Here is a 26,000-nt window from a genome sequence, read left to right as displayed (position 1 = left end):
TGACTAATGTTGCCCCTTCCCAGCACTCTACCCCCTGGAACTCCCTGCCCAGCTCTTCCTCTGTTAATTCCTGAGCATCTGTATGCCGCCGCCCTACTCGTCAGGCACCCCTTTCCAAGTTTCCCCCTATCTGTCCCCCTTGCCCTCCTCATAGCCCCTCTTGCTAGTCCCCTGTACTCTAGTCCCCACACCCTAGTACCCCCCTGCATCTTATCCTAGAGAGATGGCTTCCCTCCTACTGGGGCAGTTCAGAGCTGCCAGGACTGTGGTCTTCCACAACCAGACCTGATGGCTCACAAATCTCACCTTGGCGAGATGGTTTCCCTCATACTGGGGCAGTTTAGAACTGCCAGGATTGTGGGTTCTCCCAACGAGACCTGATGGTTCACGAATCTCATCCTGGAGAGATGGCTTCCCTCATACTGGGGCAGTTCAGAAGTGCCAGGACTGTGGACTCCCACAACCTGACCTGACGGCTCACAAATCTCACCCTGGAGAGGTGGGTTTGCTCCTACTGGGGCAGTTCAGAATTGTCAGGACTGTGGATTCCCAGAAGCCTGATTTGATGGATGTAGAAAATGCAAGATGGTAAACCAACGTTCTGCCTCAGTAAGTTACAAGGACCCCTTTTCCATGACCAGATTCCTGGTTATCTTATTACTAACTGTATTTTGCCTTAATCCTCATTTTGTTAACCCTCTTCAGATTCTTGAGATTACCTTTTTCTAGACAATCTTTTTTTCTTTTTGAGACACAGTCTTATTCTGTTGCCCAGGCTGGAGTACAGTGGTGTGATCTTGGTTCACTGCAACCTCCACCTCTCGGTTCAAGTGATTCTCCCACTTCAGCCTCCCAAGAAGCTGGGATTACAGGCGCCCACCACCAAGCCTGGCTAATTTTCTATATTTTTAGTAGACATGAGGTTTCACTATGTTGGCCAGGCTGGTCTCAAACTCCTGACCTCAAGTGATCTGCCCGCCTCAGCCTCCCAAAGTGCTGGGATTACAGGCGTGAGCCACCAGCCTGGCCAACACAGTCTGTTCCTTTTCTCTCCTGTCTAGTCAGCCAGGATACACAAGCCTCTACCTTTGGAACTGGTTTCTCCATGGAACTTGGTCTGAAACCACAAAGCAAACTATAGGACTAGTGACAGAGAAAGAGGAGAGTGAGGAGTAAAAAGCATTAATCTGTTCTCAAGGAGGGTAAGTAGTGTTGATGTGCCCTAGGTTCAAGTCAATGCAAGAACAGGTGATCCCTGAGAACTCCCTGAGAACTCACACACAGGGTACAAGGCCCCTGCTATATAGATACAGAGGACTGAGTTTTGTTTTTTATTGTGTTTTTTGGGTCTGGTTCCTCCCAGACTTAATTTTTCTTCATCCTAGAATTCCAGAATCTTGCCAGGGACTTTCTGCCCTTAAGGAAAGTCTCCTGCAAAAAGAGGGAGGGGGCCCTCCAGTGCTCTCATCAAAGCTGAGGGTAGAGCCTCCCTCTCAGTTAGCTGCTTCTATGCCACAAAGGGAAAGGCAGCAGAGTCTGGAAGGCACAGCACGTCCAGATCCTACCCAGATGAGAGCATCTGATGAACAGATAATATAAAAAGAAGTGCTCTCCTGAAACTGATCCTTAGATTCAATACAATCTCAATCAAAACTCCAAAAGATATTTTTGCGGAACCTGGCAAGCTGATTATAATTTATATGGAAATGTAAAGGGTCAAGAGCAGCCAAGACTCTCCTAAGAAATTCTTCCTTACCAGGTATCAAAACTTATTACAAAAATTATAATAAGATAGTGTAGTGCTGGTGCAAGCATAGAAAAATAGACAAATGACACAGAATACAGAAACAGACTCACACACATATGGACACCTTAATACCAAAGTAGCATGACAGAACAGTGGAGATAGGACTGTCTTTATATTCTATAAAGTGATCTTAGGTCAACTGGATGCTTAAATGAGTAACTAATGATTTCTACCTCACAATTCTCTCAAAAAATCATTTTAAGGTGAAACATAAGATATAATGTGAAAGGATAAAAACAATAAATCTTCTAGAACTGCTCTGCCCATGTATGGATACTGAAAATTCGAGATATGCTATTAAGTAAAATTTGCACTAGAGTTTAATTACTTAGTAGGAAAAAACACGTGAAATATCTCAACTTTTTATATTGAAACTTTGAAATAATAATTTGGAATGAGTTAAATAACACAATATTAAAATTAGTTTTATCTGATTATTTTGCTCTCTTAATGTGGATACTATAAATTTTAAATTATGTATGCAGCTCAGTATTTTTATTAGACAACACTGATCTGGAAGGTAATATAGAAAAATATCTTCAGGACATCAAATTAGTAAAAATGTCTTAAATGGCATTTAAAAAGTACTAACCACAAAGGGAAAGACTAATATAGTTGACCACATTTCAATTATGGTGTAAAAAAGACACCATTAAGATACTGAAAAGGCAAGCGACAGAGAGGGAAAAGAATTTCAGCACATATAAGTCTTAAAGGGCTTTTTTCAATAATATAAAAAGAACTTCAACACCAATAGAAAAACAGGAAAAGACTTGGAGCATGTACTTCACAAAAAGAGGACAGCCCAATGACCACCAGACCTATAAAAAAGTGTCCAGCCTCATCAACAAATCAAAAAATGTAAAGTAAAACAATGAGATGACACTACATACCCCACCAAAATTACTGTAATTAAAAGGATGGACGATGCCCAGTGTTGGCAAGGGGCATGAAGAACACCAGTGATAAAGTTAATTGGTTCCACTGTTTTGGAAAACAATTTGATATCATCTACTAAAAGCGAAGATAGGTATTCCCTAGAATCCATCACTTCCACTCTTAAGTATATCTCCAACAAAATGATTTGCATATGTGCACCAAGAGACATCTAAAAAATGCTCATGATAGCATTATTTGTAATAGCCCATGATGAAACAACTGAATGCCTATCAACAGTTGAATAAATAAATAAATAGTGGGGTATCACCAAAGGGAACACTACGTAGTTATGAGAAGAAATTAAACCACAGGAATACGCAACGGCATAGATGAATTCCATAAGCACAATGCTGAACAAAAGAAGCCAAACACAAAAGTACGCATAACACATGATTATATTTCTATAAAGTGAAGAAACAGCTAGAGTCATCTATGGTGTTACAAGTGGAGAGGGTGGTTAGCGTTGAGGAAAAAGAAGAGTAGGAAAGGACACAACAGTGGCTTCTGGGGTGCTGTCAATATTCTATTAATATTTCTAGACTTCTGAGGTGATTATACACATTTGTGATCTATATATTGGGAAGGGAAGCACTTTTCTGTGTATGTATGATGCTTCACACTAAACACTTTCTTTTAAAGAATGTGCCTATTGGCCAGGCGCGGTGGCTCACGCCTGTAATCCCAGCACTTTGGGAGGTCGAGGTGGGCGGATCATGAGGTCAGGAGATCGAGACCACAGTGAAACCCCGTCTCTACTAAAAATACAAAAAATTAGCCGGGCACGGTGGCGGGCGCCTGTGGTCCCAGCGACTTGGGAGGCTGAGGCAGGAGGATGGCGTGAACCCTGGAGGCGGAGCTTGCAGTGAGCCGAGATTGCACCACTGCACTCCAGCCTGGGCCACAGAGCAAGACTCTGTCTCAAAAAAAAAAAAAAGAAAGAAAAAAAAGAATGTGCCTATCAAGAAGGCCTAACTTTGAAAAGTGAGTTCTGACAAGTTGTGATTCTGTGTGGGAGGTACAAGGTTATACATAAAAACCCCAGGAGCTTTCCCCTTCTACCTTCCCTTCCCATTTGCCAACCGTAGAGGACCATATAGCTTTACCCTATTATTTATTAATATTGTGAATGGATATTTTCAAATATGAAATCAACCTGTGACAAACCCCATTTGGTTATGATGTATTATTCCTTTTTTATATATTACCGGATTTTTTTGCAACTATCTAGTTAAGGATTTTTGCATCTATGTTGATAGGGGATATTGATCTTTGTTTTTTTCTTGTAATAATTTGTCTGGCTTTGGTATTAATATAATAATTTGTCTGGCTTTGGTATTAATGTAATGCTGGCCTCATAAAATAAGTTGAGAAATGTTCCCTCCTCTTCTGTTTTCTGACAGAGTTTGTGAAGGATTGGTATTTTCTTCATTACAGTAGTCCCCCTGACCTGCAGTTTCACTTTTTTTTTTTTTTTAAATAGAGACAGGGTCTATGCTGTCCAGGCTGGTCTCGAACTTGTGGCCTCAGGTAATACTCCTGTTTGGCCTCCTGAAGTGCTGGGATTACAGGTGTGAGTCACTGCACCTTGCCCAGTTTCATTTTCAGTGGCTTCAGTTAGTCATGGTCAACCACATTCTGAAAATTGTAAATGGAAAGTTTCAGTAATAAACAATTCATAAGTCTTAAATTGTGTGCCATTCTGAGGAGCGTGATGAAATCTTACACTGTCCCTCTCCATTCCACTTGACTTGTGAATCATCTCATCGTCCAGCCTATCCTCACTGTATAGGCTACCCTCTCATTAGTCACTGAATAGCCATCTTAGTTATCGGATTAACTGCAGCAGTATCAAGGTGCTTGCGTTTGAGTAATTCTTATTTTACTTAATAATGACCCCAAAGCCCAAGAGTAGTGATGCTGGCATATTGTTATAAACATTCTATTTTACTACTAGTTTTGTTAATCTCTTATGCCTAATTTCTAAATGTTTTAAAATTGTTTTAAAGTTTAAAAAGTTTAAAATTTTTAAAATTAAAAACTGAAACATTTTAAATTAAAAATTTAATTAATTTTTTTTGTTAATCTCTTGTGCCTAGCTTTTAAACTAAACTTTGTCATATGTATGTACAGGAAAAAAATTAGAAAAATATATATCTTTATAGAACTACAATAATGAACTGCATGGTGACTCTCATGGATAGTTTTTAAAAATAGTTCATAACAAGCAGAGATTACATTTAGGGCACACTTTATGGACTTAGAATCTTTGCTATTGCTTACAAAGAGCGAAGAAAATGACTCTACTTAATAAAAATATATGCTCTCAGTACATAAACATATATATATGAGCACCCAAGAGAGGTCTGGGTTCCTATATTAAGTCGTGGCTTTTATTTCTCTAAGACACCATGTTTGCTTAGAACAGTATGTGAAAACAGAGTTTTAAAAAACAGCAGAGCTATTGTTTGAGTTCTTTTTTTCTAAAATTATATACTTGTAAGGCTCAAAATTAAAGAATGCAAGTGGAGAACTGTCTCTAAATCCTAGCTAGCTCTGTACTAGTCTAAACAATTTAAAGAAAATCATATGAATTAAATGGCAGTTTTGAAAAGCCTCTTTCAAAAGTACTGAAGAATGAAGGGTTTTGTGATTTGCTACAAGGTAGAAGGTTTCTTTTTCTTTTTTTTTTGAGACAGAGTTTCACTCTTGTTGCCCAGGCTGGAGTGTAGTAGCCTGATCTCAGCTCACTGCCACTTCTGCCTTTGGTTTCAAGCAACTCATCTGCCTCAGCCTCCCGAGTAGCTGTGGATTACAGGCGCCCGTCACACGCCCGGCTAATTTTGTATTTTTAGTAGAGATGAGGTTTCACCATGTTGGCCAGGCTGGTCTTGAACTCCTGAGAGCTCAGGTGATCCGCCTGCCTTGGCCTCCCAAAGTGCTGGGATTACAGGCATAAGCCACCACACCTGGCCTTTGCAAGGTTCTTAATGAAATCCATGTCTGCCCCATGGGACTTCACTGGTGATATTAGGAATGTGTTAGGCTCTCTTTGGTGGGTGTGATGCACTCCCATAAATTATATCTTTATTGCCCCATGAAAGTTCAATATTGAAATGAAAAAAAATTGAAATGTTAAACATGAATTGATGTACAAAAGATTGCCAGGGTAAAGTTCATTAACATTTCAATTAAATGCCATGGCCAACAGACAGGGTGAAACCCTGTCTCTACTAAAAATACAAAACATAGCCGGGCGTGGTGGTGCACACCTGTAATCCCAGCTACTCGGGAGGCTGAGGCAGCAGAAATGCTTGTACCCAGGAGGTAGAGGATGCAGTGAGTGAAGATCGTGCCACTGCACTTCAGCCTGGGAGGCAGAGTGAGACTCTGTCTCCAAAAAAAAAAAAAAACAAAAAGCAAACCTTGTAGCCACGTGCACATATATGAACAGCATACCTTGTGACAACAAGCACAGTGGTGTGATGAAAGGCACAAGTGCAGAGGGCCATATTTCAAATCCAGTTTTGTTTTTTTTCCGTGAGACAGAGTCTTGCTCTGTCACCCAGGCTAGAGTGCAATGGCGAGATCTCGGCTCACTGCAACCTCTGCCTCCCAGGTTCGAGCGATTCTCCTGCCTCAGCCTCCTGAGTAGCTGGGACTACAGTCATGTGCCACCATGCCCGGCTAGTGTGTGTGTCTGTGTGTGTGTGTGTGTATATATTTTAGTAGAGACGGGGGTTTCACCATGTTGGCCAGGCTGGGCTCGAACTCCTGACCTCAAGTGATCCACCTGCCTTAGCCTCCCAAAGTGCTGGGATTTACAGGTGTGAATCACCACACCTGGCCCATATTTCAAATCTAAATGAACACCCAGAGTTTATTCAGAAGTCACACTTCTGACAACTTAATTACCTACAAAACTGCCAAGAAGCAAATGAAAAAAAATCAGCAAAACCAGCTATTATAAAGCTCTTGACAGTATACCAAGAAGGCTGTAGGTTTCCTTTCAAAACCCATGACTGAGTCATTTTATTTCACACAACAAATTCAGTAGACGTGGTCTCCCAATCAATGGAAGAAAAGCATCAAATAAAAGGAAGCTGAAGCCACCACCAACACTATGGATAGTACTGACATTGGGAAGTAATTACTAACATCTCTGTCATCTCTCTGGACGGCTAGGGCCCGACGAAGTCAGAGCCATGTGCAAATAACTCTGTGTTAAACGGAGAATGGCACAGTATGAGTGACATTTGCTCTGAAGAGTCACCTAGACTAACTTAAATTGTGTTCAGTAGGTTCTGTTTCAAAATCCATTTTAATAAAACCTTCACGGAAAAAATGGCTACAATGAAGTGTCTATACTTATGAGAAAAGGTGCAAAAAGCCACAAGGCTGTTCTTTGCAGCACTATTCAAAATAGTGAAAAATTAGAATGCCACCTAAGTATCTAAAAAGGAGATCAGTTAAATAACAGTATTTCTACAAAATACTATTTAGCAATTTTAAAACATAATTCAATTATTTACTAATATACAAAAATATGAATGGTATATTTCACATGAAAAAGGTAGGCCATGAAACATGATTATGGTTTGATAATTTTTTCTTTTTTTTTTTTTTGAGAAAGGGTTTTACTGTCACCCAGGCTGGAGTGCACTGGTGCCATCTCAGCTCACTGCAGCTTCGACCTCCTGGGCTCAAGTGATACTCCTGCTTCAGCCTCCCAAGTAGCTGGGACTACAGGCATGCACCACCAAACCTGGCAATTTTTTTTTTTACTTTTTGGCAAAGATGAGGTCTCCCTATGTTGCCCAGGCTGGTCTCAAACTCCTGGGCTCAAGCGATCTTCCCATCTTGGCCTCCCAAAGTGCTGGGATTACAGGCATGAGCCACTGCGCCTGGCCAGTACATAATATTTATCATAAATGTTATTTTCAAAAATACTGAAATATGATTTAAAAACTGCCAAAAATGTCAGCTTAGATAACATCCTCTAAAAATATCTTAGGGAGAACCTGAGTTCTTAATCCATATAAAATAAGAGCAGTCTTAAAATTAAGTAGGTAAGTAGGCTCTTCTCCCTATGTTTGCATTTTCCTGTTGTCCATCCCTAGTAGATTAGGGCCCTTCTGCAGCCTTCCCTTTAGCAAAAATCTATGTTCAGCAAAGGATCTGAATCATATCAATGACATGAAGTAGTCGATTACTCATGGTGTATAAGTATTTTACTAGGGATCAAAGGTTTAAGCCAAAGAAAGAAATTACGCACATTCTTGCTAGCTGGGAGGACCTATAAGAGAACGAAGGAATCTTCTCGATATTTTTATTTCTAAGTTCTAGTACACAAGTTGACACCCACTGCACTTAGCCACAATGCCAAAGCCTGAATTAAAACTATTCCATTGTTCTGTCAATGCTACAGCCCTGCTAAGTTAGAGATTTTCGTAATTTCACCATATACAAAAAAAGCATGGCCAAAATCAGGAAAAACTGTCTACCAAAATATTAAAGTTGAAGAAATAAAAAGTGCAGTGAAGGGCCAGAAAATGCAATCTTGTTTCACAACAAAGTTTCTGTAAAACTAGCAGCTAAAAAGGATCTTAAAAGGTTATTCTTCCTTAACTGCTAACCCTTCAGCTTTCTTTCTGGTTCCAAAGAACTACTTATTTTAACAAGAATCAAACAAACTCTCCCAAATGTTTCATTATTGTCACCACAGGATTTCATTAATAGCAGGTGCCAAAAAAGGTTTGTCAGTGAGTCATCTGTCACCAAAACCTGAATCACTCAGGGCTTGAGTATAGTTGTATCACCCCAACATAAACAATCCCCCTAATATCAACCCATTTCTAAATTTGCAATGCAACATTCTGCTACCCCATGGAGACTTTGTGACCAGTTTACTCACACCGACGAGAAAATCTGCCATTCTCTTCACTGCTGCTGGTTGCTTTATTCTCTGGTGGAATAGTGTTAAGATTAGTTCTAGCTCTTTTATACTTCTGCTTTTTAGACATATAGACCAATGGGACAGAACAGAGGTGTCAGAAATAACACCACACATCTACAGCCATCTGCTCTTTGATAAACTTGACAAAAATAAGCAACGGGGAAAGGATTATCTAATAAGTGTTGCTGGGAAAACAGGCAAGCCATATGCAGAAAACTTTAACTAGACCCCTTCTTTACATCTTATACAAAAATTAACAGAGGATGGATTAAAGACTTAAACTAAGACCTAAAACCATAAAAACCCTAGAAGAAAACCTAGGCAATACCATTCAGGATATAGGCATGGGCAAAGACTTCATGACTAAAACACCAAAAGCAATTGCAACAAAAGCCAAAATTGACAAATGGGATCTAATTAAACTAAAGAGCTTCTGTACAGCCAAAGAAACTAGCATTAGAGTGAACAGGCAACCTATAGAATGGGAGAAAATTTTTGCAATCTACCCATCTGACAAAGGTCTAATATCCAGACTCTACAAGGAACTTAAATAAATTTACAAGAGAAAAAAAAAACAACCCCATCAAAAAGTGGGCAAAGGATATGAACAGACAATTCTCAAAAGAAGGTATCTATGCGGCCAACAAATATATGAAAAAAAGCTCATCATCACTGGTCATTAGAGAAATGCAAATCAAAACCATGAGCTACCATCTCATGCCAGTTAGAATGGTGATCATTAAAATGTCAGGAAACAACAGATGCTGGAGAAGATGTGGAGAAATAGGAACGCTTTTACGCTGTTGGTGGAAGTGTAAATTAGTCCAACCATTGTGGAAGACAGTGTGGCGATTCCTCAAGGATCTAGAACCAGAAACACCATTTGACCCAGCAATCCCATTACTAGGTATATACCCAAAGTATTATACATCATTCTACTATAAAGACACATGCACACGTATGTTTACTGCAGCACTATTCACAATAGCAAAGACTTGGAACCAACCCAAATGGTCATCAACAATAGACTGGATAAAGAAAATGTGGTACATACACACCATGGAATACCATGCAGCCATGAAAAAGAATGAGTTCATGTCCTTTGCAGAGACATGGATGAAGCTGGAAACCATCATTCTCAGCAAACACAGGAACAGAAAACCAACCACCACATGTTCTCACTCATAAGTGGGAGTTGAACAATGAGAACACACAGACACAGGGAGGGGAACATCACAGACTGGCACCTGTTGGGGGATGGGGGGCAAGGGGAGGGAGAGCATTAGGACAAATACCTAATGGATACGGGCCTTAAAATCTAGGCAACTGGTGATGCAGCAAACCACCACGACACATGTATACCTATGTAACAAACCTGAATGTTCTGCCCATGTATCCCAGAACTTAGAGTATACTTTAAAAAAAAAAATTGTTATTCCTCTTTTTTTGTATTAGAAATACAGTTTGGGGGCCGGGCGTGGTGGCTCACGCCTGTAATCCCAGTACTTTGGGAGGCCAAGGCGGGCGGATCACAAGGTCAGGAGATCGAGACCACGGTGAAACCCCATCTCTACTAAAAATACAAAAAATTAGCCGGGCGCGGTGGCAGGCGCCTGTAGTCCCAGCTACTCAGGAGGCTGAGGCAGGAGTATGGCGTGAACCTGGGAGGCGGAGCTTGCAGTGAGCTGAGATCCAGCCACTGTACTCCAGCCTGGGTGACAGAGCGAGACTCTGTCTCAAAAAAAAAAAAAAAAAAAAGAAAGAAATAGTTTGGTAAATTCAGTTTATTTAAGACAAAACTGCTAGCTATGTATACAAAACAAACTATCAGAAAAGTGGTCAAAAATTAATTAACTTTTTATGACATCTCTTTGGAAAATAACCTATTCCCTTTTAACTTGAGTAGTTAAAAAAGTTCTATCCTGTTTGTGAAAAAAACCATGAGTTAATGAGTTAATGTGATATATTTGACGCTACTTAGCAAAAAATTATGGTAGTTCGACAAATATACTTTATATATTGGAACAAACAAAGCTCTGGAATACACAATCTACAACAAGCCAATTTACCACAGAGAAGGTATCCATAAATTATTTCATGCCAAAGGGTCTAATGTCAGATAAATTTTTGTTTGTTTTGTTTGAGACAGGGTCTCACTGTCACCCAGGCTGGAGTGCAGTAGGGAGATCTTGGCTCACTGCAACCTCCGCCTCCCAGATTCAAGCAAATCTCCCGCCTCAGCCTCCTGAGTAGCTGGGATTACAGGCAAACGCCACCACGTCCAGCTAATGTTTATATTTTTAGTGGAGACGGGGTTCCGCTATATTGCCTAGGCTGCTCTCAAACTCCCGAGCTCAAATAATCCGCCTCACTTGAGCCTCCCAAAGTGTTGGGATTACAGGCATGAGCCACCGCGCCCGGCCACACTTATTATCCCTTGTTAAATGTTAAATTATCCCTTGTTAATTATTATCCCTTGTTAAATATTAAACAATTCAGTAAAAAGTTGAAATGAGTAAATATTTTGAAACGACTTTAAATGTCATGGTAGAACTCAAAAAATCACTTAAAATGTTTTAAATGTTAAGTATATCAGTAAACTAGAAAAATGACATCTAGAGGCTAGCACGCTATCTACAGAATAATTCACTTCCACAAGTTACCCAAATAAAAGTGAAAAAAAAGATCAAGTGATAAAGTTAATAGATGTTCATTTAAATTCCAATGAAGGATTTTTCATTTAAAATACATCTGAGGCCGGGCACGGTGGCTCAAGTCTGATGCCTGTAATCTCAGCGCTTTGGGAGGCCAAGGCAGGCGAATCACTTGAGGTCAGGAGTTCTAGACCAGCCTGGCCAACTTGGTGAAACCCCGTCTCTACCAAAAATATAAAAAATTAGCCGGGTATGGTGGGGCATGCCTGTAATCCCAGTTACTCAGGAGGCTGAGGCAGCAGAATCACTGGAACCCAGGAGGTAAAAGCTGCAGTGAGCGGAGATCCCGCAACTGTACTGCACTCCAGCTCGGGTGACAGAACGAGACTCTGTCTCGGGGGGAAAAAAAAAAATTAAAATACATCTGAGGACTTCAATGGTGGAAAAGTGCAAGAAACAAGATGAATTAACATTTTCCACAAGCCTAGTTTTGGGTCTTTAACACCAGTATTAGAAGATGGCTTTTACTTCGAGGTCCGTGTCAAATGACAAAGTTATCATGCTTAACCAAGCGGACTGCTGAAAGGCATCACTTTTAAAACAAAGGTTTTACTTCAGTCACTTGTATTTAAAAGTTCAAATTATGACCAAGTATAGGAATTTTCCCTATGCACAATCTCAGCGCACAGAAAGAACGGATGGTCAACATGACCCACGGGAATTCTGAATACTCGGAAGAGCAGTCTTAAGTACCCTCACACAAGTTAAAACCATGTGAAGTCAGAGTCACAACTCAATGAGCCACGCACCTTTAATTCTTTACACCTGGAAGTAAAATAGTAAAGTGGAGAATTAGATAGCTGATTAATCTATCCTGGGGCAAATCTTATATCCTTTAATTAAAGCCTCTGAAGACACCTGATGTACAGGTTATAAAGAACAGATTCTAGACCAGTCATTGTAAGACTTATGCACGTAATACGCACTTCTCAAAACTTTTTTTTTTCGCTCTTGTTGTCCAGGCTGGAGTGCAATGGCGTGATCTTGGCTCACAGCAACCTCTGCCTCCCGGGTTGAAACTATTCTCGTGCCTCAGCCTCCCAAGTAGCTGGGATTACAGGCATGTGCCACCACGCGCGACTAATTTTGTATTTTCAGTAGAGGCGGGGGTTTCACCATGTTGTCCAGGCTGGTCTGGAACTCCTGACCTCAGGTGATCCACCCGCCTCGGCCGCCCAAAGTGCTGGGATTACAGAAGTGAGCCACCGCACCGGGGGCCAAAATTTTCTTTTGAGACAGGGTCTTGCTCTCTCATCCAGGCGGAAGTGCAGTGGTGGGATCAAGGGCCACTATAGCCTCAGCCTCCTGGGCTCAAGAGATGTTCCCACCTTAGCCTCCCGACTAGCTGGGACTACAAGTGCGCTATCACATGCAGCTAATTTTTAAATTTTTTTGTGGAGACAGTTTCCCTTTGTTATCCAGGCTAGTCTCAAACTCCTGAGCTCAAGTGATCCTTTCATATCAGTCTCTAAAAGCGCTGCCATTACAGGTGTGAGGATATATTTCAAAATGACGCACAAACACAATTTTTTCACTCCCATCACTTTTCTGTTATTCCCTAGAGAACTTAATTTTTGCCAATAAGTCTTCTAAAATGTTACATTTCCTGTGTAATGCAAGAAACTAAATGCTTCATGAGCTAGTGGTGGCCATTACTATTTTTAATACTTCAAAAAAAAGCATTTCAATTTACTGTTCACTAGCACATTATGACATCATTCCCTTCCAGTGTTTGCTTGCTCATTAGATAATCCTGTTTCTATTTTGTTTTCTTGCCTTCAATATACAGATCGCAAATATTCCATTTCAGATGATGGATTAAACATTCAGTGAGGCTGCTGAAAAATGCCTTTATATTTGAACGGTTTGGTCAGTAATACGCTTTCTCTTATTGCGGTTGATCTGGAGAGATTAATCTCTCACCAAAATGCAAAATCTGGAGAAGATGAAATAGCAAAACTAAGGACCAATAGGAAGGGGGAGGCAGGGTTAATCGACAACCGTACTTAACACGACAGATTCCAAGGCTTCCATCAGATAAACGAAGCTGATTTTTCCACCGAGGCTGCAGGTGCTGCAAGCTACCCGAAGCATTAGTATGCAAGCCCACTGAGCCTGTTACCTTGACAGCAGAGTACAAGCACTGAATTTTTCTAGACTCCCATTATAGGTGGACACCCAGAAAGCCAGTGGAGACAATGATGGATGGGAGAGTGGGGCCGGTCTTCGATTCCTTCCTCCCACTCCACCAAAGCAGAAGCTAAATCCTACAACCTACACATACCAACCTGCGCCTCCGCTGCTCATAACCATTTTCCAGGTGCAGAAGGAAGGGGTTGTGGGGGCTGGGCTTCATGTGGGCCCGGTGGGAGGAGTTGCAAAGGAGTCAGGTTGAGAGGCGAAGGGTCGCGGGCGCTGTGAGGAGGACTGCCACGACGCGAGCTGGGCACACAGAAGGAACGCATGGGGCGCCGGGAGGGGCGAACGCCCGAACGGCCGGGGGCGGGGGCGGGCCCTTTCCTCACCTGGCAGCCCTTCTTATGGTGAAAGCCAACAACCACGATGTGCAGTACGGGCCCCCGGGGGACGCCATCCCCGCCTCTCCTGGCCTTCTCCATGGGCGGCCGCTGCGGGCCCACACTACGACTTCGACCGCCAAGGGCAGCGGGTCTGACGACCCCACCGTGTGCGGAGAGCCGCGGACTTCGGGTGTCAGCGAGCGCAGCACATGAGAGCCGCACTAGGAGATCGGTGGAGGGCGAGCAGCTCCCGCCCCCAGGGCCGCAGCCGCGCTTCTCTCATCCGCTTCCGCAGCTTCCGGGCTGTCACCTGACTCGGCGGCAGCCGCCGGCGAGGCGAGGCGAGGCGAGGCGGGGCGGGGCAAGGCAGGGAGGGCCCTGACGAGGCGGGGTTCTGAGACACCGAGGTGGAAACTGGGGGAGCGGGTAGGGGCTAGGAGAGGAGCGATCGACTGGACGGGGGCGGAAGGTCGGGGGTTCGGGGAGTCCAGGGGGGCACCGAAGGGGGGCTTGACGTGGAGCGGCGGGGTGGGGCTTACGTGACTCGGGCGGCTGGGCCTGCGGAGCCTGTAGTGTCCGCGGGACCTGGAGGTGCGGCGTGGCACACCTGCTTTTTCCTCCCTGGATTCAGTCACAAAGCACTTCCTTCTCTTTTGCCTTCTCTTTTTCCTCCGTAAAGTTTTCCCCCTTCCCTCTTCTTTTCTGTTTTCCTTGCTTTTTCACATCTTTTCGATTCACTCTCCGAGTGTCCGATTCCTTCACCTCCTTGCCTTTGCCTCTGTGGCCTCCGTCCTTATTCTTAAATATGTAATAACATGGAGCATACTGGTGAGGTTGCCTATCCGTGTATTCAGCCTTTAAATTCCTTGCTTACCCGATAATTCTTGTTTGTTTCTCTCTAGAGCTTTTTTTCCCTTCATTTAAATATTATGTATAGCAATCTGAGACGCATTTAAAACCTGAAACCGAATATCCTTGACAATAAAGGAAGTTTACTTGGATACCTGTAAAATGGTTATTCTAGTCCTGCGATTTTAGAAGAATATTATTTTCATTCCATCTCTTTTTGGGTTTAGTACTCTGAGCCTATTACCTTGAAAGCAGAGTCCAAGCCTCTCAACCTGACTCCTTTGCAACACCTCCCACCTGCCCCACATGAAGCCTAGCCCCCCACAGCCCCTTCCTTCTGCACCTGAAAAATGGTTATGAGCAGCGGAGGAGCAGGTTGATATGTGTAGATTGTAGGTTTTTAGCTTCTGCTTTGGTGGAGTGGGAGGAAGGAAGGTCAATACAAAATATATGGGTTCTGTTGTCACCAGGCTTTTTTAATTACTGACTGTACTTCAATTTTTTTAAGCAGTGAATCTCATGTCAATTTAAAGTGCATTCTAGAAACACTAGCAGATTTAACAAGTCTTATCCAGGACAGTTTTCAAATAACCTAAAGGATAGGTGTCTGCTTCAAGCAGAATTAGAGATTACTACAGTAACTATGTATTTTGCACTTCTGGTCTTGAAAAATACGGAGCTCCGTTCTAATCTAAGCATAGCTGAGAAAAACAGTAGGCTTCCTAAATCAAATTTAGTTTCTGTGATTCAGTAGAACTGTTTTAATGCTAATACTGTAGACATTTTTCAAGATGTTGCTATACATTTCTTTTCTGTATTACAAAATTATTGGCATTGGCTCAGAAAACTGTAAAACTATATTGCTCCCTGTATGCAGAATATATTAACTGTTTTCTTAATATATTAACTGTTTTGAGATGTCAGCTGTGGATGTGTTAACTATTAATATTTTCTTGATATAAACTGTCTTGATATTTTCCACAATTGACATGGCTAAAATTACCATCTAATTGAACACCTTTTAAAGATATCTATAAGGGCCAGGCGTGGTGGCTCACGCCTGTAATCCCAGCACTTTGGGAGGCCAAGGTGGGTGGATCACCTGAGGTCAGGAGTTCTAGACCAGCCTGGCCAACATGGTAAAACTCCATCTCTACTAAAAAATACAAAAATTAGCCGGCCGTGGTGGCAGGCACCTGTAATGCCAGCTACTCAGAGGGTTGAGGCAGGAGAATTGCTTGAACCTGGGAGGCGGAGGTTGCAGTGAGCCAAGATTGCGCCATCCCACTCCAGCCTGGGGGACAAGAGGGAGACTTCCTCTCAAAAAAAAAAAAAAAAAAAGATGTATGTAAAAACAGGGCCAGGCACGGTGGCTCATGCCTGTAATCCCAGTACTTTGGGAGGCCGAGGCGGGCAGATCACTTGAGGCCAAAAGTTGGAGACCAGCCTGGGCAATATGGTTGAAACCCCATCTCTACTAAAAATACAAAAATTAGCCGGGCATGGTGGTGCATGCCTGTAATCCCAGCTACTAGGGAGGCTGAGGCAGGAGAATCGCCTGAACCCCGGAGGTGGAGGTAGCAGTGATTGAGATCGTGTCACTGCACTGCACTCCAGCCCGGATGACAGAGTGAGACTCCATCTCAAAAAGAGAAAGAAAGGGAGAGAGAGAGAGAAAGAAAGAAAGAAAAAGTAACTGGGAAAATTGAGAGAGAAAGTGAACAAGGGAATTTCCAGAATTTTTTTGTCTCTAAATATACAGACTGGGCCACTTAAGAGTTTAGAATATAAGTGGGGCCCGGCCGCTCACACCTGTAATCTCAGCACTTTGGGAGGCCAAGGCGGTTAGATCACTTGAGTCCAAGAGTTCGAGACCAACGTGAGCAATGTATTGAGACCTCATCTCTACAAAATATAATAAAAAATAAATAGCTGGACTTGGTGGCACACGCCTGTGGTACTGGCTTCTCAGGAGGCTGAGATGGGAGGATTGCTTGAGCCTGCGAGCACACCACTATACTCCTGCCTGGGTAACAGAGTGAGGTTAATAAATAAAGTTTAAAATAAGATGGGGTGTTGCTATGTTGCCCAGGCTGGCCTCAAACTCCTGGGCTCAAGGGATCCTCCTGCCTCAGCCTCCTGAGTAGCTGGGGCTACAGTTGCCTGCCACCATGCACATCTTACATTCTGTTTTAAATGAGTTGTATTAATGTAGAATAAATTCATTAACAAGATATTGTCCACAAGGACAATTGTCTATTGGGAAAATAATCAAATGTCTCATTTAACTCAGGGGAGAAAATTAGAAATGCCTTTCTAAACATATAATACATCGAAGAGCCTTTGGTAGTTACATGTATTTTATGATAAATTATAAATTCTATTTTACGTTTTCTATTTGACTTAAAAGGAGAAAAATCGTTGAGACATAGAGCTATGACATATTTTCAAGTTCATAACAACTTTCCATTTGGAATTGGCCTGTTCTTCCTTTTTGAGTGGCACCTCAGGAGAGAAAATAATAAAATAAAAATACCACTCCCTTCCTGAAATCCCCATTAACTCTACTGTGTAAGTGAACTATATATTGCTCCTTTTTTTCAGATTATAAAGAGATCATTATTATTATTATTATTATTATTATTATTTTGAGACGGAGTCTCGCTCTGTCACCCAGGCTGGAGTGCAGAGACCAGATCTCAGCTCACTGCAAGCTCTGCCTCCTGGGTTTACGCCATCCTCCTGCCTCAGCCTCCGGAGTAGCTGGGACTACAGGCGTCCGCCACCTCGCCCAGCTAGTTTTTTGTATTTTTTTAGTAGAGATGGGGTTTCACCATGTTAGCCAGGATGGTCTCGATCTCCTGACCTCTGATCCGTCCGTCCCAGCCTCCCAAAGTGCTGGGATTATAGGCTTGAGCCACCGGGCCCAGCCGAGATTATTCTTTATTAGTGGCATTCAAAATTGCTAATGTTTATTCTGTTCTTTTTTTTTTTTGAGATGGAGTCTTGCTCTGTCGCCAGGCTGGAGTGCAGTGGCACAGCACGATTGACTCACTGCAATCTCCACCTCCTGGCTTCAAGCGATTCTCCTGCCTCAGCCTCCTGAGTACCTGGGACTACAGGTGTGTGCCACCACGCCCAGCTAATTTTTGTATTCTTAGTAGAGATGGGATTTCACCATGTTGGCCAGGATGGTCTTGATGTCTTGACCTCATGATCCATCCACCTCGGTGCCCCAAAGTGTTGGGATTACAGGCGTGAGCCACTGTGCCCAGCCTATTTTTCTAATTTTTAAAAACTCTATCAAGTAACAACAATGTTTTGAATTTGGACCATACTGTCAGTATGGTATGAGGAAAATAAAATAGGAATAGGAATAGAAAAGGAAAACCAGGAAAAGAGGCGGGTTTCAACCAAATGAGGATTGGACAAAAAGAAATAAGAAAAGAGAGAAAGAAAGAAGCATCACAAACAAATTTGACATCACTTTGTGTTTAAAATCTTACGAAGAGTAAGGATAATGTTGATGGGTATGAATGAAATGGTGAGAATCAATTTAAAGAATATTCATTAGACCCTACAGTATGCCTGAAAATGTGTGCACAGTGTATAAAATAAGAAATTGCTTCCTTAAAGTGGCTTACGTCTGGTTATAAAAATAAGATGAATGCATAACCAGCTAGCAATGCCAGCTTTATGTAGCTTCACTCTGAGCCAGACATCATGTATTAGGAAACAAGGATAAGTAATAACAGCTTACGTTTAAAAGGGCTTACTATGTGCCAGGTCCTATGCTGACCACTTTTCATAGATTATCTCAATTAATCTTCACATTAATCTTATGAGTAGATACTATTGTCCCCATTTTTTCCAATGGGTATATTGAAACTTAAAAAGTTAAAATAACTTGCCCATTGTCAAATTCAATTCAATTCAAATGGTATTTGAACCAAAGTCATTTAAATCAAAACAAAGAAATTTAATCATGTAAACTACTGCGTCCCATAACTCTCAGCCTTGAGGAACTCAGTCTATGAAGGAATGATGGGTGCTTAAGGAATGACGTTCTTTGTGGCCGCTCAAAAAAGATAAGAACGATGAATTTCTTACTTAGCTTTTTTTTTTTTTTTGAGACAGTTTCGTTCTTGTTGCCCAGGCTTGAGTGCAGTGGCATGATCTAGGCTCACTGCAACCTCTGTCTCTCGGGTTCAAGCAATTCTCCTGCCTCTGCCTCCTGAGTAGCTGGGACTACAGGCACAGGCCACCACGTCCAGCTAATTTTTGTATTTTTAGAAGAGACGGGGTTTCACCCATGTTGGCCAGGCTGGTCTCGAACTCGTGACCTCAGGTGATCTGCCCCCCCACCCCTCGGCCTCCCTGAGTGCTGGGATTACAGTCCTGACCACTGCGCCCGACCTAGACTGTTTAGCTTTAACTTCCTAGGATACAAATATAAAAGAGACTAGGGCTGATAATTTGCTGTTTTCAAAACAGAAGTGGAAAGCATGATTTTCTACTTCTGGAATAATTTAGAGTGACAGCTGTGGTCGCCTGTTAGACAAGAATTGTTGAAGAAACTGAATTTAAAAGCCTATAATAAATAAAACTACCAGACATAAAGATAAGAACGATGAATTAAAGTAGTAAAAAGTTTAAAAAACATATTTTAAATACCCACTAAAGAAAAGTTTTTTAAAAAGGCTTGTTGCAGACTTTCAATCCACTGGACTTTAAAAAGAAACTATAGATTCTTTAATGAGTAGTTGTGACAAAAATTGTAACAATTGATGGCAGGAAATACGAATTGATTTATACTGGTTTGAGGATTCTGGCTTGAGAGGAAATGCAACTTTACGGGGGAAGACGACTCAAAGGTTACAGGAACAATTTATTCACAAGGCAAAATATCTTCAACGTCTCTCCAAAACTTCGAGGGCAGAATGGGTATCTGCCGAGATGGTAAAATGTCCAGTGGGCAGGAAATATTTCACCGGATCTCACTTATTGGGAAAAAAGGCAGTGAACACGACCCACGCGACGGACTAGATCGCACGCTCGGCCTCAGATTGGTCGAGCCTGTTTGGGCTCCGCAAAAAGCGGAAGCGCGCTTTTCAAAGTCGTCCCACCTTCGATGAAGGCAGGCCACTTCCGGCGTAGCCATGGCGGCTAACGCTACCACCAACCCGTCACAGCTGCTGCCGTTAGGTAATCGCCGTCCTTTGGGGAGCAGGAACAGGGAGCTGAAGTTCAGGATTAGGGGCCAAGGGGTTGTTCCGAGGCAGGCCCTGGCCGAGTGTGGGGAAATGTATAGGACCAAATGCGGTTCGACTGTCGGCTCCAAGTCTTCACGGCAGCAGGCCGCCCCTGCTCTTTAACGTGGTCGGGCTCCTCCAGGCAAGGATTTCTGACTCCTCAAACAGACCGTCACTGGAGAAGGTCCACATTTAGTGAACGTGTCGTCGTCCTCCTTTGTTGTGAGCCCGCCTCTGCAGTGTTATAGGTAGTAGGCCAACTTCTCAACCTGGCGTGTAAGATCCCCAGATTAGATAGACCATGTTATGTATATGGTTGGTTAGTGACACTAACACCCTGGTCCGGAATGAGCCTTAAATGAGGAATCTGGAAACTAGCTCTGTTTTGTTATTTCTTCATTCAATAAGTAGTAAATGAGTATCTATACACTAGATACCGTGCCTGGGCATTTTTCAACGATAAACTTAAACCATAGCCATTGCCTTCAAATAGCACACAAGCCAGTGGAGGAGAGAATACTGGACAAGTAGACATCCTGCTACATAATGCTAGCTAGGCTGGCTAAAGAGATGTTCAAGCTACCGTCAGAGCACAGAGGATAGACAGAGTTGGGGGAGGGAAGCAGTTACAGGAGAGTTTCCGGTGAATATAATTATACCTATCTTTTATGTTTTTGTAGCTGGTGAAGAGTGATTGAACTAGTGGTCGTGGCCGTGATTGAAAAGTTTTCATTCCTTCATGCCACAGACTGTTTTGGAATCCTCATTACGCGCCAGATGCTGTGCTTAAACTGAGATTTGTATTATAAGACCTAAAGTTATTGAATGAATGTTTTTCCTGGTTTTTCTTTCACTATATGCAAGTAAGAGTGCCAGTAGGCACTCAAATATTTGTTGAAATAATGAATGGTAAAATAATATTTTTTCCCTCCTCAGAGCTTGTGGACAAATGTATAGGATCAAGAATTCACATTGTGATGAAGAGTGATAAGGAAATTGTTGGTACTCTTCTAGGATTTGATGACTTTGTCAGTATCCTTTTAAAAGGTGGTGGTGGTGGTATAGGTTTTTCTTAAGTATTTAATAACATAAGAACTGTAGACAATCAGTATATTTGTGATTATTATAATAAAATCAGTTCATTTTCAGGGAACTTATGATAATGTTTTAAGAGGTATATATTGAAAGACAGTAAAGTTCCTATCAACAACAAGCATTTTGAATTTGAGCCATTGTGTTAAACATTATAATTAAAACTGAACAGGCGAGCCCAGTGGCTTACACCTGTAATCCCAGCGCTTTGGGAGGGCAAGGTGGGTGGATCGCTTGAGCCCAGGAGTTTGAGACCAGCCTGGGCAACATGATGACATCCTGTCTCCACAAACATTTCAAAAATTAGCTGGCATGGTGACTTACACCTGTGAGCCCAGCTGATCTCCAGGACCGAGGCAGGAGGATCCTTTAAGCCCAAAAGGTGGAGGCTGCAGTGAGGTGTGAGTGTACCACTGCACAGAAGCGGGGATAACACAGTGAGACTTTGTCTCAAAAGAAAAGAAAAGCTGAACAAAGGCAGAAGCTGGAGTAAATTCTCTATTTGTTTTCTTAACACCAAATTTCAGATATGGTACTGGAAGATGTCACTGAGTTGTGAGTAGTGTTAAAGAATTGGGGGGAATCTCTTCTTAATTAAAGACAGTTTTACTACTTTTGAGTAAAATTATTTATGAGAAAACATTACCTGTTGGTGGAATAACCTTAAAGATAGAAGTTTTATCTGTTTGCTTGTAAAATTGGATCAGAGTGTTATTACCTTAATTTAATTATTAGTAAACTCCTAGACAATTAGTGGAGACACAGTTTTAAGGTAGAAGATAAAAAAAAGAGCTAGGAATTTTAGGGTTCAGGTCAAATCAAGGAACTAAGAGTAAGAGCATTTAGACTGGGCATGGTGGCTCACCCCTGTAATCCCAGCATTTTGGAAGGCCAAATGAGGAGGATCGAGCCTGGGAGTTTGAGACCAGCCTGGCCAACAAAGGGAGACCCCTGTCTCTGTAAAAAATTTAAAAATTCGCGGGGTATGGTGGGGGACAGCTGTAGTCCTAGCTGTTCTGGAGGGTGAGGATCCCTTGAACCCAGGAGTTCTAGGCTGCAGTGAGCTATGATTGTACCACTGTACTCAGCCTGGGCAATAGAGCAAGACCCTGTCTCTTAAAAAAAAAAAGAAAAACCCAAAAAACATTTCATTTTATATTTGATTTTCTGGGCAAGCTTTGGCTTCTTTTTATGAAACTCTGACAGATGTGGGTCTTAGGTCAGTGAGTTCATTCTGTTGCTTTTAATGAAGGTTACATTACCTCGTGGAAAACCTTTGTATCTGAAAATTGTCGATATAATTGCCCAACCTCAGAGTAATTTGTATACAAGGATAACCTTTTTAGGGAGGGAAAGTATTTCCAAAATGTTGGCTTTGATTTTCACGGTTTATCCTGACTATATTTTATCTATTCATTTAGTGAAATCACACCAGAAGGAAGAAGGATTACTAAATTAGATCAGATTTTGCTAAATGGAAATAATATAACAATGGTAAGACACATTGAAACTGTTTTGTTTAGATGGGAGCCCATTTTTCTGGGGCAGTATTATAGAACTAACCTTAATGTTGCTTGCTTAACTAAATGATCATGGCCCAGTGGTGCATAAGATGGGAAAGGTGTTCTCTGTGGTCAGGGCCCTAAAGCTCAGCTATTGAAGAGGCATTGGGTCTAAAGGTTAGTTTGCTTGGAATTTTTAATCGCTGTTGAGATAGTAAGTATTAATTGATGATGTTGGAAATTGTGAATAGATATTGACAATCTGGAGAAAATGGGAATGTGGAGCGCAGGGGACAGGCAAAGGTGGCTTAAGGGAGAGCAAGGGGTTTTTAGATGACATGGTTGTTGTGTTACTAATAAACTCTTTTTCCTCTTTATGCAGCTGGTTCCTGGAGGAGAAGGACCTGAAGTGTGAATGAGTTTCCTTGACTTACGCTAGATTCTGTTTTGTCTTTTAATGACAAGAAAATGGAATTTTTTTTTCCCACCTTCTAATGTTTAAATCCCATAAAGCTAAGTTTCCCGTTAAAGGGAAGTGCTTTGAAGATGTGTACCCATTTTTGTAAGTTAATCATAATTATCCTGGAAAAGAAGAAAAGAGCTTCTTCTTTGGAGACGAAAATAAAGGTGTTTTTGGTTAACTGTCATTTTATTTATTGTACTGCAGTAGCCAGTAGAACAAAGATTGTGGTTATTTTGCCACTTACTTTTCTATCATTATACGCTTATTTGCTTTCTCATTTACATGACCATTTGATTCTCAAACAAAAGTTGTTCCAAACAAAATGATGAACTTTGATTTGAACAGGTGCATTTAAACAACTGGAAATGATCACTTAGAAAATTAAATTAAAATGCTGTTGTTTTGTAATGAGGATTTTTCTACTGATTTCAAATTCCATGGACTCCTATTGAAAACAAACAATATACAGGTAATATATGCACGTTGTAGAAATGCAGGAATTATCTATTACAGTTTCCCTAAAGATACAAATTTTATCTATTTGTTTATAAAATTAGTTCAGAGGGTTATTACCTTAATGTAATTATTACTGAATTGCCAGGAAATTAGTGGAGACAGAGGTTTAAGGTAAAGGATACTAAAAACAGCTAAGAACTCTAGGACTCAGGTAAAATCAAGGAACTGATAATAAGATCATAGAACTGTATAAATTAAGTCAAAGAACTATTAAAAACAAACAGGCAATATACACACATCGTAGAATTATAAGTAAGCAAAAAGGAGAAGGTTGATCATGCTTTGCTGTATATCTTCGTAGACTTTCTCAGTCCACTCAGTACACATTTTATTTTACTTGTTCATCCTGATTATACTGTTTTTATCCTCCACTTAAGCCATTTTTTGAATTTAAGTGGTGAATATCTTTCCATGTCAAATATTTCAACATTAATGTATACATAATATTAAATGGATTTACTATAAATTATTTAGCCTATTCTTACCACAGTAGTCTAACTAGATCTTTATACATTTTTATTTTTCTAGAATAAACTCAAAAATGTGTAAGATCAAAGGGTGTATATTGTGTTGCCAAGAAAAACTTTGTGCCAATGTATATTTTTGCCAGGTGTGTTTCATAGTACCGTTTATATCCTTCCCAACATTAGCTGTGTTCCACCTTCTCTCCTCTTTGCCATTTTTACAGGCAAAACCTGGCATGTCTAAAATTTTCTTTTCCTTTTTTTTTTTGGAGACAGAGTCTCACTGGAGTGCAGTGGCATAATCTCGGCTCACTGCAACCTCCAGTCAGGCTGGAGTGCTGTGTCGCGATATCAACATGACCTCTGCCTCCCAGGTTCAAGTGATTCTCCTGCCTCACCCTCCCGCGTAGCTGGGATTACAGGTGGGTGCCACAACTACCATCTAATTTTTATATTTTTATTAGAGATGGGGTTTTAACTTGTTGGCCAGGCTGGTCTTGAACTCCTGACCTCTAGTGATCCACCTGTGTCGGCTTCCCAAAGTGCTGGTATTAAAGGCATGAGCCACCAGGCCTGGCTTAAGATTTTCTTGATTAATTTTGATCTCATTTGTATTTTGTAAATGACTTATCTGATGAGGCTTTTGCCATTGAGATGTTTGTCTTTTTCTTACTAATTTGTAAGAATTCTTAATGAGTTTCTCTTAGTCATGTATTTTGCTAATAATTTCCCTAGTTTGTAGTTTGCCACTTAGTGCTATTTTGACGTAGATGATGTATTTTAATGTAGTTACATGTTGACCTAGTCCATTATGGTTTTTGTATTTGGTCCACGTGGATTGGAAAGACCTTTGCTTTGATTATACTTTTCTTTGGGCACTTTATGTTTTCTGCGTTTGATTTAAATCTGGAATCTATCTGGAATTTTAGTATTACCACATGGAAAAAGGATCCAACTTTATTTTCCAAAACACAAAGCACTGATTTGTAGTTTTTTTCTGATTTACATGTTATCAGTACTACTGCCTTGGCTAATTTCAAGCTACCGTGGCTTTAACAACTGATTTGCAAAATTCTCAAGGATTTAACAGTTGATTCTCAGGAGACAGTATGTGCTGGTTGCCCCACACTTTGCTTCTAACTCTTGGGGGCAATGCTTTCCCTCCACTGTTGTTTCTTTCCCTTTGGAGGTGAGTTAATGATGTAACACCTGCTTCTTTCCACCCCTTTATTATTTGCTATCCTAGGGGAGCTGATGGTCATACCCAAGCTCTTCCTTTTTTCATCCTAGGAGTTAGGCCAGGTGCAGTGACTCATGTCTGTAATCCCAGTGCTTGTGGGTGGTCGAGGTGGGAGGATAGATTGAGGCCAGTTGGAGACCAGCCTGGGCAATATAGTGAGACCCCGTCTCTACCAAAAATTTTTAAAAATTAGTGAGGTGTGGTGGTGTGCACCTGTAGTCCTACATACTTGGGAGGCTGAGGCAGGAGAATTGCTTGAGCCCAGGAGTTTGAGATTTCGGTGAGCTATGATTGCACCACTGTACTGCAGCCTGGGTTACAGTGAGACCCTGTCTCAAAACCTACAATGAAACACCATTTCATGGGTGTTATATGATGGCTATAATAATAAAAAAGGAATGTTACAAGTATTGACTGGGATATGAAGAAATTGGAGCCCCAGTACCTTGCTGGTGCGAATGTAAAATGATGCATGCACTGTGGAAAATAATTTGATGATTCCTCACAAAGTCAAATAGAATTACCGTATGACCCTGCAACTTCTCTCCTCAGTTCATACCCAAAAGAACTAAAAACATGTCTGCATAAAAACTTGTGTGAACTTTTCACGGCGGCGTTATTCCTGATGCCCCAAAATGGAAACAACTCAAATGTCCATTGATGGATGGATGGATAAATGAAATGTGGTAT

The 26,000-nt window shown here is 41.4% G+C and overlaps 2 protein-coding genes across 6 annotated transcripts in view; one reads left to right on the top strand and one right to left on the bottom strand.

Annotated features, from left to right (window-relative positions):
* AVL9 (AVL9 cell migration associated) overlaps positions 1-14,305 on the bottom strand; it is a 103,032-nt gene extending 88,727 nt beyond the window's left edge. For both annotated transcript variants that reach the window (XM_023186028.2, XM_023186029.3), the window contains exon 1: positions 13,939-14,305. In XM_023186028.2, coding sequence (XP_023041796.1) covers positions 13,939-14,031 — 93 coding nt within the window. In that variant the 5' untranslated portion in view covers positions 14,032-14,305. The remainder of the gene's footprint in view (positions 1-13,938) is intronic.
* A 164-nt stretch (positions 14,306-14,469) lies between these two features.
* LSM5 (LSM5 homolog, U6 small nuclear RNA and mRNA degradation associated) lies at positions 14,470-23,498 on the top strand. Of its 4 annotated transcripts, XM_023186046.1 has the most exons (6): positions 19,934-19,986; positions 20,714-20,850; positions 20,970-21,065; positions 21,653-21,680; positions 22,547-22,619; positions 23,010-23,498. In XM_023186046.1, the coding sequence occupies exons 3-6, from the start codon at positions 21,011-21,013 to the stop codon at positions 23,040-23,042; spliced, it is 189 nt and encodes a 62-aa protein (XP_023041814.1). In that variant the 5' UTR covers positions 19,934-19,986; positions 20,714-20,850; positions 20,970-21,010; the 3' UTR covers positions 23,043-23,498. The 4 variants fall into 4 exon arrangements, with proteins under 4 accessions (XP_023041815.1, XP_023041816.1, XP_023041813.1 ...); XM_023186047.3 differs by lacking the exons at positions 19,934-19,986; positions 20,714-20,850 and adding an exon at positions 14,470-14,765; XM_023186048.3 differs by lacking the exons at positions 19,934-19,986; positions 20,714-20,850 and adding an exon at positions 14,476-14,523.
* The last annotated feature ends 2,502 nt before the right edge of the window (positions 23,499-26,000 follow it).

This window comes from Piliocolobus tephrosceles, chromosome 8, assembly GCF_002776525.5.
Source record: "Piliocolobus tephrosceles isolate RC106 chromosome 8, ASM277652v3, whole genome shotgun sequence".
Lineage (NCBI taxonomy): Eukaryota > Metazoa > Chordata > Mammalia > Primates > Cercopithecidae > Piliocolobus > Piliocolobus tephrosceles.
Note: the sequence above shows the minus strand (reverse complement) of the source record. Positions and strands in the feature narration are given on the sequence as shown.

Excerpts from the sequence above, each read along its gene's own strand:
- LSM5 (XM_023186045.2), top strand. The coding sequence starts at position 19,941 with ATGGCGGCTAACGCTACCACCAACCCGTCACAGCTGCTGCCGTTAG. Across the intron at positions 21,681-22,546 it reads CTGGAAGATGTCACTGAGTT|TGAAATCACACCAGAAGGAA; the intron begins GTGAGTAGTGTT and ends CTATTCATTTAG. Across the intron at positions 22,620-23,009 it reads ATGGAAATAATATAACAATG|CTGGTTCCTGGAGGAGAAGG; the intron begins GTAAGACACATT and ends CTCTTTATGCAG.